At 39.1% G+C, this 15,817-nt stretch overlaps 1 protein-coding gene across 1 annotated transcript in view; it reads right to left on the bottom strand.

Moving 5' to 3' along the window:
* Positions 1 to 15,817, bottom strand: part of KCNK10 (potassium two pore domain channel subfamily K member 10) — a 53,329-nt gene that overhangs the window by 27,672 nt on the left and 9,840 nt on the right. The window contains 1 exon segment of the mRNA XM_058852389.1: positions 1,947 to 2,275. Coding sequence (XP_058708372.1) covers positions 1,947 to 2,275 — 329 coding nt within the window.

The following is a 15,817-nucleotide window of genomic DNA, read 5'->3' on the forward strand; positions in this document are numbered from 1 at the left end:
CAGAAGTGTCTTCTAATAACAGAGTATGTTGGTTCTTTATCACCACTTTTGAGGTGGAAGAGAAAAATACTGTGTAAAATAAAGAACTGGTGTTCGTACATAACTTAGGGTAGAGAATAAGGGCTGTTTCTACTGCAGTTGGTATGCAGAACTCCACAATCTTCTGAAGTGCTTTGCTGGTTGTACCATATATGAGTTCTGCTTTCTGGCTGTAATTAATGTATTTTACATATCTTTTACCGGTGACAATCCCACCAAGGGAATAAAAGCTTCTTGCATTTAGTGTTTTCAGAACATCCTTTAATCATTTCCAAGGAGTACCGGGAAATACAGATCTTTGCAATGCTGCCAAGAAAAACATATCTGAACCAATATCCCTGGATCCTGCCAACCTAACATGTTCACCTGTCTTTTGCAGACAGATCAAGGATATGAACCAAGCCATCCCTGATCCAAGCAATACTACTTCCTGCAAAAGCAGATTTGTCTTGTTAGTTGTAGCACCAGGCTGCCCAAAGGTACAGGCTCAGCGACACAGTTTTTGACTCAGAACTGACTGTCTTCTGTGAACACAGAACACAAGAGGGAGAGACCACATCTATTTGCAAAGAAGTTTAGGCTGAAAAGTAGAAGGCCTTTTCTATCACATCAGTGAGATATTGGAACATCTTATTAAAAGAAATAAGTTTATAAATTTGATTCACCTACAGAAAGGGTTTTTTAATACAGCTGACTGGACGGACACAAGAATTCAGGGGATAGATCCGTGTTCTTTCAAACAGCCTGAAATCAACAACAGATCTCTGGTCCAACACCCCAGAGGGAAACACATTGCTCTTGGAAGGCTGACATAAATTCAGATCTGAAATATGAGGCTGAAGTTTGAATATATTCCTTAGGTATGTTACATTTTTTATCTAATCTTTGTTTTCTCTGGGCTAACTGATAGGCTTCTGCATGGAATCCCAGAAGATACTCTACTAAAGTCTTGTAAGATCCATAATACTTCCCTTGTCTAGAGTTCTAATCAATGAGACATACATCTTTCTTGCCTGTTATTACATTTTCCACTTATCCTTGCAAACTTGGTAATTTCCTTCAAAACTGATTCTAAAACTTTTCATACTACATCAGACTAAAAGTCCCAAAGCTTTTAAATGACAATTACTTTCTATTTTGATTTGTATATTTCATCCTCCTTCATTTATTTAAAAATTACAACAGTAAACCTGTAAGTTCAGAATTCTTGGCTGAATATTTATTTCAAAAATCCCACCTATCATGTTCTATGTGCTCTCCCAGTTGCTGTGTTAAATTTTGAAGAAAGAATCAAGAATTTAAGACCACTTGAAAATTTGTAGAGATGAGGGCCTATGTCTTGCAAATCTATCACCTCACTCAAAAATTTTTTCCAGATATTACATTCTGCTTTTCTTTGCATACATCTGTCATTATTCAAGTACTTCTCATGACCAGTGACAGGACACAAGGAAATGGCCTGAATCTGAGTCAGGAGAGATCTAGGTTGCATATGAGGAGAAAGCTTTTCACCCAGAGGGTGGTTGGGCACTGGAACAGGATCCCCAGGGCAGTGGTTACAGCTCCAAGACTGATAGTGCCCAAGAAGCATTTGGATAATGCTCACAGGCACATGGTGTGACTCTTAGGGTGTCTTGCATAGGGTCAGGAGTTGGACTCAATGATCCTGATGGGTCCCTTCCAACTCAAGCTTATTCTATGATTCTATGGTTCCATATTTACAATATTTTGGAGACATAGTTTCTGCTTCTCAGACCTTAAAAAGACTAGGAAAGAGCTTGCTCTTCATGCTGCCTATTCCAAGGCCTTTGTGAACAATTTTGTCCCTCACCAACTCAGCTGGTCAATAAACCACTGAGCTGTTCTTCTTAACCTCCAAGAAGTACCAACTTCTTTACATGGCCTACCTGAATCAGTGTCTCCAGCTCTAGCTCAGTTACACAAACATGCTCCCGAAGAAAGTCAGCCTTCTCTGACGCGATTGTGTTCTTCTGCTTGCTTTCGAAGGGCTGCTCCAGAGCACGGAAGACAAGTCCTCCCGCCACTAGGTAAACTACCACCACGACAAAGATGGCCACCACTGCTCTCCAATCCATGACTTTCTGCCGGCCTTGAGAAGGGGCTTCCATGGCAGCAACAACAGTGGATCGGGAGGAAATGGAGAATTGTGGAGATGGGTAATGCCTGATACTTTTGGGCTCAGGCTCACAAGCTGGAACTGCTGAGGGAACAGCCACTGAAACACAAAGCAAAAAACCTTATTCAAACTCAAATCTCTTAGGGTATGACCTCGATTTTCATAAAAGCTTTCCTAAATAACATTTTCAAGACTTTTACATAAATCTTGTTCTTCACTTAGATACGGTTCTTTTCATCTAGAAGGTTCCATGTCTGCTTTGTCCACCCATACACAAGAGTTTGCTTTGCCCATTACCTCTATAACTTCACCCATTACCTCTAGAACTGGACAGGCCAGTTACATTTGCAAAAAGTTCAGAAATATACAGAAAATCACTTAATCAAAATTATGTGAAAATTCTGACCAGCTGGGACATAAATTACACATGGTGGTGTTTGGTGAAGGACCCTGGGAGCAATTTGCGTCCTTAAATCATAATTTTAATAGTATTAATAGTGCTAAGAAATTAACTGTTAATGAACACTGATCACTACCTGACCTGGTATTGACAGAAACAAAAATGCTTTGCAAACCACAGTGCTATTTGGCTCACTAACATAAACTGTCCCATACTATTTACCTGGATTCACAAAACAATCACTCATGAAAACATCCTTAAGCCCTGGAAGCTTCACAAAGTTTAAAATAAATTATGTGTCAGCCAGAGTATACAAGATGTCTGAGGTCAAAGTTACAAGCCAAGTGCAACTGTGGATCTCTCACCTTGGGACTGAGACACTGCATAGCCCAGATGACCTTTACAATACATCAGAGTTAACAAGCCCTGACCTCCAGTTGGACTAAATAGCCTGACTTCCATGTCAAGCTAACAATGTATGTAAATCAAAGCTGGGTCACCTCCAAATAATTCAGGTGTCTCATCACACTTCCCCACTCCCTGTTGCTAGTGTTACCAATGGCAAGATGAGGCTGGGTTCCTCAGCATTCACTGATATAATGGTACCACATGTAGAATTTGATGATGCTGGATTCCTTTTAAACAAAATTCCTGTGTAATCTTACCATGGTGCAGCTACCACTGGCCTGCAATTTCTTTGAAACCAAATTAATTTTTTGCATATAAGACCTAAATCAGATTACAGTTAAAATACAGCTACTTTAGGTGCATCCTCTGAACATATTCACAGTGTGTATTTGCTGTCTCAGAAATCAAAGCAGAAAGATTTACAGCATCCCATCAGAGTGGCATGGCAACCCCATTCTCTAAAATTTAAACATACAACGTGATTATACCTTGAGTCTGAAGAGGGCCACAACTCTTTCCCAAAAGAAAACATTTTATGATACTGAATAATGTCAGAACTGAGGTGTTTAGTACAGTCATATTTTCCTACGAGAAATACAACTGAAGAATTGCATGGAGGATAGAGCTTCCAGCTTATTTGATAATCAATAAACTACAGAAATCTATAGTTGCTTTACACTTACAGGTAATATTTCATTTCATATATGATTTAGAGGTTCCAGATACCAAATAGTTTAGAAAGGATCCTGGATCAAAGCAAAAGCTGTTATGGTTGATTCCTTTTTTGTTTGTTTTACAACACCCTGTGACATAGCTGTTCAGTTTGACCATCAAAGGATCTTTATAGTTCCCAACACTTTTTAACCAGGACAGTATGACATCAAACTTAAATGGATATTTTTTCTTACCTCCAGATATATTTCACGTGACTATTGAGAACTTTAATGTGAATTAAATTAAGAACATTATTGTGACAATAGGAAGAGTGACAGTATTAGAAAGAAGTCATACTTCTTGTAAGATATCAGTACATTTATTCTCTGTCTCCCGAAAGTATTATTGTAATACAGTGAATTTCAGCAGAAAACACCAGAGGAGTATGAAGAAGAAACATAAAACATTGAGGTTGTATGAAGCAGTTAAAATTTCCCTTTCTCTAAAGGCAAGTATCTTAAACCTGAGTCACAACATCTCCTTACTGAATGAAATGTGAGTACTCACAGAAGTGGCTCAGCTGACATATCTCAGTGTTTAGCTTCCATAGATTCTATAGGAATCATACAATTTGAATTAGTTAGAGCCCATAACTACTGTTTATTTTGTAAACCAACATAAAGCCTGTGAGCCTGAGGGCTGATTTTTCATGCTGCAGATTACTCAGCATCAGGATCCAAGGCTCACATGGTTAGAAGAGAGCAGAATTCATGAGACAGAATGCTACAGTTTTTTGAAACAGGTATATCTACCTTACCAAAACTGATACAGTCCAGTGTAGACTGGGTAAGCTTCTCAGTGGAAAGCAGTGCCTGCCTTTGATATGGCAGAAATTAGTCAAGAAGCTGGAAGTCAAGAGCTGGTATCATTAAAACAGTGTTTGTGAGTTTTCTTTTCCTGTCTACTAATATAAATGTTTTTTCTTATTCAAATAGTGTTTCTGGCAAAGTGTTAGTAACAGCCTTACAGTAAAATCATGGCCTGTTTGATTCTGTCTTCTAAGGAAAATGTGTTGTGCTGATTTAAGAAGATGGGAAGTTCACAGTAGAGAACATAAAACATTCTTATAAATATTTTGTCACTTAAACATCTTAGTGGATTTTTGTGCTCAGCTTGCTTATCTCTTAAAAGAAGAATTGTCTTAGTTTTTCATTTTCTCCTATAACTAATGGCTATCCTAAGTGAATGTAGACCTTGTTGTTGATTGATCCTAAAGTATTTTATATTATATAAATAAATTCACAGGAAGAATGTACTAAAGCAGCTAGTTAAGCAACTGATGTGTAACAGAAATGGTCTTCTTACAAAGCCGATGAACAAGGCACAACTGCAGTCAACACTGCAGAGATTTTAAGGAGGAGTTAGGTGATGGAAGAACAGTGTAGATACTCCATCTAGGAGCTATCCAACTCTTTACAAGACAGTGGGGTTAGTGACTTAAGCACGTGGCAAGTCAGAAATCCTTATTTCTAATTGAAACACTGTCTCTGTGAAACTGTACTCTCACAAAAGTGCTGCCATTTGCCTTTAAACCATGGTTTCATCAATATGCAGAAAGAGAAAATAGTGCTTACTTTTTCTACAAGTGCCCTGGGAAAGTCCATTTCTGAAAATAAGAGTTACATAAAATTCCAGAAGTTCAACAAGTAGTTTTACTAAAATCAAAGGATGAACTACATTGGCACTTCGACAAAGTGCAAAGGTATACAGCTTACAAAAATAAAGAACTACATAAATTGTTGCATTTTTAGAGATGGTTTAGACCATAATTTAGGACAAACATAAAGCAAAAGAGAAGAGGACATGTTTACAATAAATGCAGAACAATCCCTACTTCATTTGTTCATGTTTTTTCAAAACAAGCTGCTATCAGAACTTTTATCAGGCTTTTCCCCAAACAGAGCCTAATCCATATTTTTCTTAAATCATGTCAAAGAAGATTTAATCAGTCTCAGTGAAAGCAATGGTAGATATCCATTCACATGCACGCACAATGTTAGCTGACAGCTAACCTTATGGGTACAAGAACCTTCAAAGGGGCACTCCTGTGTTTCAACACAGGCCTTAAACCAGTAAAAGGATGCCAGAGAGCAAAGAAAGGTAAACTCCTGATTTTTTTTATAACCTTCAAAGTGAAGCAACTGAAGATATTAATGCTACAAATGAAATTGCAATCTTAGGATCTGTACATTTATTCACATCTGAGATCACTGCATTACCTGGGCTTGTACTGGTGAACATTGCTGCCACGTTTCCCGTGATGAGATAAAGTACCTCAGATTTCTGCTAATATTGATGAGAATTAAAAAGCAAAACATTCACTCGTCATCAAGATGATGGGGTAAAGTTTAACTGGTTAAAGCTGTAGACAATTCCCTCCCATGGTGAGCAGCAGGCCCAACATGCTGACCAGGCCTAGCCCATAGCAGGGTGTGCTGCCTCCTGGGGCCTGGGTCACGGGCATCACCAGGACACCTCCCAGCCTGGCATGGCCCTCAGACTGCTGCCCGCTCCTGATGCGCCACATAAGGGGCCAAGGGAAGGGCAGCACATAGTCCAAGGGCAATCAAAAACTTCTGGGCCCTCAGATGTTTGGGAAAGGAATCTGAGGTGTGGGTTATATTCTCCTCTCCAGTTACAGCTGAAGGCAGCAACATGGGAATAAATGGACACACTGAATCTATGTCTCCATGGCTGGTGTCATCATCAAAATTTTGGGGGTTTTGACAATGAAATGGTTCTACACAGCCCCAGGCATGCTGGCATCAGATGGGATTTGTCTTTCTCAGTGGTGGAAGAAAGCCTTTGCTCAGGAATTAGTGAGACTCCCTGGCAGGACTTTGAACTAGATGTGAGGGGGTAGAGGAGCAATATGAGGGGATGTGAGGGGCAATATGAGGCTTGTCCCTGGCAGATGTGAGAAGATATGAAAATAGAGGGACAAGAGTGCTGACAAGGGCTCTGCAGTGACTCTGAACTGTGCTAGCCACCCTGGAGCATAGCTGCAGTCTTAGGGAGATGAGCCAGGGAGTCCTAACAGAAACCACAGGAAAACACCAGGGAAATATCTGAAAAAAATAGTGGGGTGTTCCTCTAGGAAGACAGCTTGGCAATCCCAAGGGGCAAGAAATTGGACAAGGAAGGCAAGAGACTGGTATAGCTGAGGCTGAGTAGGGAACTGCTGGTCGAGCTGAAGAGACAAATGCACAGACGGTAAAGACAAGGGCATGTAACCTGGGAAGAGTATTGAGATTAAGGGCTGGGATAAGGAAGGCTAAGGCAGAGCTGAAACTGAATCTCACAAGGGACACCAATAATAAGAAGTGCTTCTATTGGCATGTTAACCAGAAAAGGAAAGTTAAACAAGCCCCCTGATAAACAACAGTAGCCCACTGATAAACACTGGTGAACTGGTATCAACAGATGAGGAGAAGGTTGGGGTGCTCAACAGCTTTATTGTACTCAGTCTTCAGTGACAGCCTGTGTTCAACTGACTTTCGGCTATGAAAATATCAAAATGTGGCTTTGCTACAGTGACCTGTATCCTGGCAACTATCTTACTCAGTATGCTAAGAACATATGAGATACAAAGAAACCTAGTTTTGGAGGAGAATTTTTAAATGGTTTAAACCAAATAATTTATTTTTTTTAAATAAACATGCCCTCTCTATGTTACTGCTGTCACAATTTCAATTGTGAAAAAATGTAAGATTTAATAGCATCTTATTTAGTACTTTATTTTCTTCCACATTCCTGCGTTACACAGGTACACAGTAATGTATGTACATTTTAATGAGAGAATAATAGACACATCTAATAAAAATACTGCATTCACAGGATTCAACACAGAATTACATAGAGGCCATATGCACTTATGCATTCACAAACTCAGCAACAGGCTTTAAATTTGAAACATGAGTTGATCAAAAATGAAACTGGACATTTAATCTGTCATTTTAGTGATGTCATTGAAAGAAGGAAACAAAATACTTTCAGCTCAAGTAAAAAGGTTTGTTGATGCTTGTCTAAAGGTACATACCAATATTTTTTTCCCAAAATCCTCATACAGGAGGATACAAGAGGAGGTTTCTTTAAAGTAAGGAATTTATGCATTCTTCAGACATGTTCATAATCAACCATCTGAATTGTCCCATGAAACCTTTTTTATGTTTACAATAATCTAGAAATTTAGTAAGAACTATAAAGTAATCTCATCATGTAGTCCAGTTTCACTGAGAAAATTCATGAGCAAATAGTCTTCCCTACAGCTTTTACCGGATCCTACATTGGGTTATTGGCATTTCTACATCCTTCCTGTAGCACTATTTAATAAGCCAGCATTCCTTCATGAACTAATATAGAAATACAATTTTTTTGTCAAGTGTATGAAGTTGCAGGACAGAGCTCTCATGCACCAAAGCTCAGAAATATCTGTGAGGTGTTAACAAAGTCCACTACAGCTTCCCTGAACTGACCACTAAGAGTAGGTGGATTCACCTTCTTTAGAATGGATCATAAAGGACTGGGGGATGAAGAGACATCACTGGCCATAATTGTTTTAAAGTCATTTATTTCTATTTAACTGGACAGGTTTTTTCCTCCCCCAGTCCTTCTTTGAAATAGCCACATACTGAATTTAACATTAAAAGGTTTCCTGACTGAACAATGTAGAAAGGCAGGGAAATGAGCAGCCCACCAGTAGATAAAATATTAATCTTTCATTCCAAGGCTCTTGCTCATCTCCAAACAGAAGTTCCTGGGGGATATGGGCATCTAGCATTTGCTTCCAGTCTCAAATCTTTCCCACAGACTTTGCAGGTTCTTTCAGATAAGGGCTGTTGGAGTTAGGCTAGCAGGGCTGTGCCGGGAAGTCAGAGCAAGTATGAGGTATATTAGAGAAATAGTGGAGACAATCAGTGTATTAAGCTGTCACCTATATGAACGTCTCAAGAACATGTCACAAACAGAAAATGTGTGCCTAACAAAAAATGCATGGTCTCACAGGAAGCAGGTTAAAGTAGTGAAACACTGATGTTTCTGTCCATGTGTTACCAAAAATCATTACACCATCAAAATTTTGTGTTTTGAAGATATAGCAAATAATTTCCACTACCTGATTCATTTGTTGTTCTACTCCCCCTCACCCCCCATTCATCTCTTTCTGTTGTGGTTTTTATCAGGTTTTGTAGAGAGCATCCATTTAACCAGCACAAGCAATGTTGAATTTTTATAACTGGGCATTCAAAACATCTGACACCGGTTTAGAAAGTCTGGCTTTTAGAACAAAAATCCCAGTAGACAATGGCCATGTTTGCCTTTGTGTATGTGCAGCATCTTTGCATGATGTGGGCTAATTAACAGGTGACAATACAGCTGTGATCAAGAAATGGGAGAAAAATCCTGCCTGCAGGTTATGATTACATATGGGGCAGAACACTAGCATCCCTGTGGCAGTTGTTCTGGATTGAAGAATAAGAATAATAAGAATTGCTGTCTGGGGACCACAGGATTCATACAGTCATAGATCAAGAAAGCTGTTATCAGTGCTGACATGTTTTCCACCAGTTTGGCCCTGGTCCTTCTGCCTATCCCCAAGGCACAGAAATTGAGCAGTGAAAGTCATCTCAAGCTTGCCACACGAGGGGAATTTCACCCTACTGCTTCTACAGCATTTTGCTGAGAACTGCCACTGAAGTGAGAAGCATTACTATTGCATTTACTATTCCTGAAAGCAAAGCTTGACATACTGTTTGTTAGGAAAACAGAGTGCCTCTGAGCATAGAGCTTTTCACTGCAGCAGCACCCCCTGGGTTAAATCTAACACTGTTTTCCCTGAAGAGGATTCTCTAATGCAGCATTAGTGCTGCTGACTTCAGCAACATCTCAGCTGTCCACTGCAAATGTAGTCATCAGCAGCAAGGCATTCCATGGAGTATGAGAGACAGGTAAAGGCAGAAAGGGCAATACACATTAAACAAAATAGATTGGATGTGCTGTTAGAAGAAAAGCCCTCCCAACTTCCCTTTTCTCTGAGTGGTGAGAATGGAGCAGTATGTTAGGTTAAAAATCTGCATAAGGAATAAAGGCACTGTTTGCTTCCTATTACAGGGTAATGTTAGTGAAATAGAGTAAAAGTTGATAATACTGAGTTGTCTCTGTTAGTGGGGAGAGAAATGCCAGCAATATGTATCAGAGGGAATTATATCTGACCACTGTTTTGCCATCCCTGGCAGCAGTTTTGGAAAGTATGTCATACCAAAAGGGTTTTGCAATTTCTGCACCATTTGTCATATATTCCCATCTAGTGCTCAAAATAATGATTCTCAGTAAGCTTCCAAAAAAATCTACATAATTCTGCTGCATCAGTTATAATTGAAACAGTAATTAATAGCTCTTGGAACACCCCAGCTATTTTATTAATCTGGAACACAGTTGTTATGAGAAAACAAAAAGGCACTGTTTTGTAATGTTTTTCATTCTTTTTCATTAGAAAACTATAGTTTAGGCAAAAATAAAAAATCTTAAACAGCCTAAATTGGAACATGGTAGAAATAAAGAAATGAGTGTGGTTTGAGTTAAGGTGTCTCTTTAGAAAGGGCTTTCCAAAGATGAGAGTCTTCACATAGTGGTAGAAATCATCAGCACTAAGGAGAAGCTAAGCCTCTTGTCTCTTCCCAAAGAGCTTCTTTAGTGTCAGACAAGAACTTGGTTAGGCAGTAATTACAATGAATTTTACCTTCCACTGGAGCTAAGCCCACCAGGGAAGTTGGTAGCACTTCTGTGAAAGCATACTTTAGAAAAGGAAAATATTGTGCAGACTTTGAAGAATGAGGAAAAAAAGTGTGAGAAAGAATCCTAAAAACACCAAGGTCAGTGAAGGAGAAAGAAGCACTCCAGGAGCTGTAGGAGATAGTCCCCTGCAGCCTGTGAGTTTTGGAAGAGATCATGATGGATTTAGTATTTCACTGGAGCTCATGGAGAGTATCACTCCAGAGCAGATATTCACACTGTGGAGGATCCCAATCCAGGGCAGGTTGATATTTCCTGAAGTGCTGCTACCTGTGGAGAGACCATGCTGCTGGTTTATCCTGAAGGATGGCAGCCCATGGTATGGACTCATGCAGGAGCAAGGAAATGATTTAAGGAGAAAGGTGCCGTCTAGAGGAGCTAGACCCACCAAAAATCCCCACTCCCTATCCCCCCTGCACCATGTGAGGTGGGGAGAAAGAAGAGTCAGGAATGAAGCAATAAAATTTCTAGGAAAAAGTAAAGGATGGGAAGGTATTTTAACCTTCATCTTTATTTCTTACTACCCAAATCTATTTTAATTAGCTATAAACCAAATAAATTTTCCCCAAGTCAAGTCTCATTTGCCTGTGATGGCAATCTCTAACTGGTCCCCCTGGCTTTATCTCAACCCACAGATTTTTCCAGTCTTATTTTCTCCCCCTCTCCTGTTGAGGAGGAGGAGTGAATGTGGCTGGGTGGGAATTTGGTAGCCAGCCAAGGTCAACCCACCACAGAGAGTTTGCACAGGTGCAATAAAGATGAGGACACAATTCAGACTGCATTGTTCAGCAACACTTTTCCTCTGAAACTCACCAGTTACTTGCATATTGACTTGGTGAAAAAGTCATCAGCCCGAGAGCTAATATCAATGTATAGATCAGGATTTAAACTACAATGACCAACAGCAGTTAGCTACAGAAGCAGCAAACATCCTTCCAACAATAACGCATTTTTGTTACTCTCTACTTGAGCTGGGTCAATTTGGAACAAAAACATTTGTCTTGTTGTGTGGATTTGATTTTTTTCACTTTTTATCACCTTTCATTCTAATTTTCCCTTCTCAAACATAAGTATTTTATTTCACTCACTTTCTACACACATTTAAGAGAAATGGATGCCAGCAGGATACATTTTAACATAAAGCTAAATGCCAAATTGATTAAATATTTCATGCTGGCAGGAAGTGCATGCATACGTAACCAATGAAGTATCAATACAACATGATGTCCCTGACAATTCTAAAATAGTATAAGAAAGCCTCAATGTTCTTTTAGATGCTACATGGCTTGAAATTGGGTGCTGGGTAAGCTTGACAGGTTGGATTACTTATTAATCTAGGTGTAATCAATTTAACGAGTATGCAAAAGATTAAAAAGTCTATGTAATTATCATTCCCCTGAGCTATGCCATGTCCCTCTGCATTGTGAGGCTGTTGTAAAACTCTCTGCTATTCTATAATTTAGCAATTCTGAACCTACTGTCTCTACAGAGATAGAATAATGTATGTATCAGCAAATTTAATTTTAGTCAAGAAAGCATAGTGAGAGAGGAGGGTCTGAATACCATTTTCATGCCTATTCTATTTCTGAAAGACAGTTCCATTTCTAATTGTGAATGTTTTAAAGCACAGAAGAATGGCAGTTCAAGCATCTCACAGGAGCTTTCAAAGCAGGGAAAGGGAAAACTCACAATGGTGGCCTAGGAAATAAGAAGTCTGAAGGGCTAAAATCTAAGTGCCTTTAACCACATACACCCCAGAAAATCTCACTATGCCAATAAGTTTGTTCCTAAATTAGTTTTTGTTTGTGTCCTTATTAATAGTCAACCCAGTCATCTTTTCAACATCCCACATCAATTTCAATTGCAGCTTCCAAAGTATTTGCTTAATATAAATGAAAACGCTGTTTAGATTATATGTAAAATGTTAAGTGTAATCTCACATGTGAAAATAAGACACTGAGTAACTAAAAAGAGTGATGAATTCTTTCCTAGATCTCTTAAGAATAGCACAGAAAATAACTGATTAATCTGTACCAAGAAGTAGGGGAATATATATTAGGAAAAAGTCTATCTACAAGGAGAGCTAAGCATGGGAACAGCCTTCAATATATTGAAATGTCATTTATTGGAAGTATCTAAGAACAGAGCATAAAATCACCTGCCAGAAATTGTCAAAGTTATCCATGTCCTGCATATCCCTGTGAATCCATGAAGAAAAGCTACCAATGAAAGGTAGCAGAAAAAAAAGCCTAATGTTGTATTCAACATCCAGAATCTGTAAAATAGGAACTTATGAAATGTTAAAGGTATATTAAAAAAAAATCTAAAAATCATTCATCCTGACAATCTAGTCTCAACTCCTAGCAGGAAAATGCTCTTGAAATCCTTTTCCTCCCCTTCAACGTAAGATAGTCAATCACACTTCAACATTTCTTTTCTATCAGTTGTGCCAAATCTCATAGCATTCACAAATAATAGATAAACCCCTGTGACACTGAAAAGAAACAACACTGTATGTGTTCATACTTTGTCTCATGTAAACACTGCCATAGAGAACTTAGCAAATTAATTTAATTCAAGAGTAATTTCAAAAGTTGATTAAACAAAGTTTTTGTCATGTGCATCAAGGAAGTACAATTTTTCATCAATGTATTAGCAAATTTTCAGCTTCTTTTGCTCTTTTCCACTATGTATTACAGAATGTCATTCTATCTGTTAAAAAATTAATAGACATCCATAAATCAGATTCCTTTCTTTTGTTGGTTATAAAGAAAAAAATATGATAACCACGTATAAGCCACTCTAGATGTTTATTTACAAGAACTTGCAGATTCTGGGCCAGCCTCTCCTCTGTCAGAACTGCAGTCTGAGCGTACTTATGAACTTAAAATGGACTGTCCAAGAGTTATTCTCTTGCAAACACAGCCTTAGAGCTCCTGCTACCGAGGCCATGCAAATGTCAGGGAAACAACAGGAAGCCCAAGGCTGGCTTGAGCAGGTATCTGCCAGGACTTATCCACTGACATTAAAAAAATCTCTTCAAAAGTCATGGTCATGGGATGCTGGCATACTTTCCCCTCCCTCCTCCCTCTCCCAGGCACTGCACTATTCTAATGCATACGTGACAGCTCACTGGTCAAAAGAATGGATGTGCTAAGGCAGGACATGAACTCCAGGAATAGCTGAAAGCATCAGGGTTTTTTTCTAGTTTGGCTTCAGGACAGCAGTCCTCAGGGAGGGTCCTAGCTAACACTGGCATTTGCATGAAGATGCACTGCTGCTGACACCATTTGTAGCACTACTTACAGAGCTGCCAAGTCCAGACGAATACTTGATAGAGGTTTGTCTTCTGCTGGAGTGAGATTGTACACTCACTGCTGGAGGGCAGTTTGGATTTTGTTTCCCTTGCTTTGCCTTCTCTCTCTCCCTGCCCTCCTCCAAATCCATCCATCTGCTCTTGTCCCTCACTTCTTTCCAACCATGCTGGCAGCATGAGAGGTAGCACACCCCTAACTCCCTGTTCAGTTCTTTTTCTCAGCACTATCCTTCCCAGAGACCCCGATACCTGAGCCCATGTTTATGCGTGACAGGGCTCATCAATGAACTTCAGGAGAATGGAAAATTGAGCAGAAGAGCACTACAGTGAGGAGCAGGAAGAACTGAGGGGAGATTAAAAGTGATTGACAGGGGTGAGTCCCAAATATGGAATCCTCCTGCTTCAAGATTGGTGACTGTGTTTGTTCCAACACACTCATTGGCAGCAGAGCTATCATCAGCTTTATGAGGCTATTTATAGAGAAACTGAATACAGAGAAACCCATGAAAAATTCTCACCTTTCTCTTCCTGAAATAAGACTAAAACCAATAAATCATGCTAAAACCTGTTTCCCTAGCAATAGATTGGTAATTCTTGCTCCTGCTAAAATTGAGAGTTCATGCAGGTCTCTGCTCCGCCAAATCAGAAGCAAATGCTTTTGGCTCAAGATCTTGAGGTGTAGAGATGGAAAAGAGTTCCTGCCAGAAGAACTGACCATACCATTGTATTTCCTCGTTAGGTAACACATAGAAAAACTGATTTTTTGTCAGTATGATACAAGCACCAAGGAATAAACACCTGCTCTCTGGTTCTCTGCAGATTTCACCCTTCAGTGAACAACAGACAGGTTGAACAGTGATGCTGCTATTTAGCTATAATCTTCTTTTTACAGACTAAACCAAAAATACTCATTACATCATTATGTGCTTTGTATGAAACAAGTTGTTTAGTTTTCCTCAATAGGAAGTGTCCCAGGATTCCACCAACATTTAGGAAGAGTCTGAATCTCCCACCACAGGTTTTCAGTGTGCTCCCCTTCAAAGCACTCACAGGATGATGTAGAGTCAGGCTTTATGCTGGGATCTTCCAAATACCCTATCTCACAGATTCAGAAAAGAAATTCAGCCAATGGTCTCATGGCCAGATCAGATAGTCAAGGAAACCTAAGTCTTGGAATTTAGCATAAGAAGGCCTGTGTACAAGGGGAAGAAGAATCCTTATTTAAAGAAATCTAGTGGCAAAACAATCAAGTGGAAGAGATAACAAAGCAAAGATGCATGCTGGCCTTCCTAGAAGGAAGCTATCTAGTCTACATTTGAAATATGATTGATGATGGCTGTCTGCCAGAGGTACAGCCTTACGGTGGAGTGAAGGAATTTTTTGATCATTTCAGTCATGAGAAGGGGACTTTAGCAGCACCGCTGGCTGGACATCAGGCCAGTGGTGTCTCCCTCTATCTGACTACTGATTAGGTACTGATTAGGGTCTATAGAAAATACTTCAAGCAAATCTCATTAGTTATTTAACATTTCAATTAAGTGATACTTTCTCAAATTTTCTGTGCAACAGCAATAAAAGTGGATTTTTCCATGTGGTAATGGTCAGAAATCTTATAAGAAGTATATTGCTTGGGCTGTTTTTTAGTTCACTGAAGCTATACTATTTGCATAACCTGAGGATCCAGTCTATATGGTTGTCTTGAGTTCTTATACACATTAATACCCTTAGTTAAAGTGAATGAAAGTTTCCCAGTATTTTAAAAACCTATTCTGGAACAGGATGAAGAATACATATAAGAAAGGTAGGACAAAGTTAATATGTGCAGGAAAGGTTTTTCACTAGTAAGAAAAAGTTGTTGTTTGAAATGCATTTATTTAACATAGGCATTTTTATATTCTCTTATTCTAAATTTATAATATACATATTTTTTTTTTACACTTCCAGTGTGTAAGTCAGCAGAAACACCCGTGTCTCATTTCTCTGCTTGGCTGTAACTTGGAATACATCCCATTAA

This window comes from Poecile atricapillus, chromosome 1, assembly GCF_030490865.1.
Source record: "Poecile atricapillus isolate bPoeAtr1 chromosome 1, bPoeAtr1.hap1, whole genome shotgun sequence".
NCBI lineage: Eukaryota > Metazoa > Chordata > Aves > Passeriformes > Paridae > Poecile > Poecile atricapillus.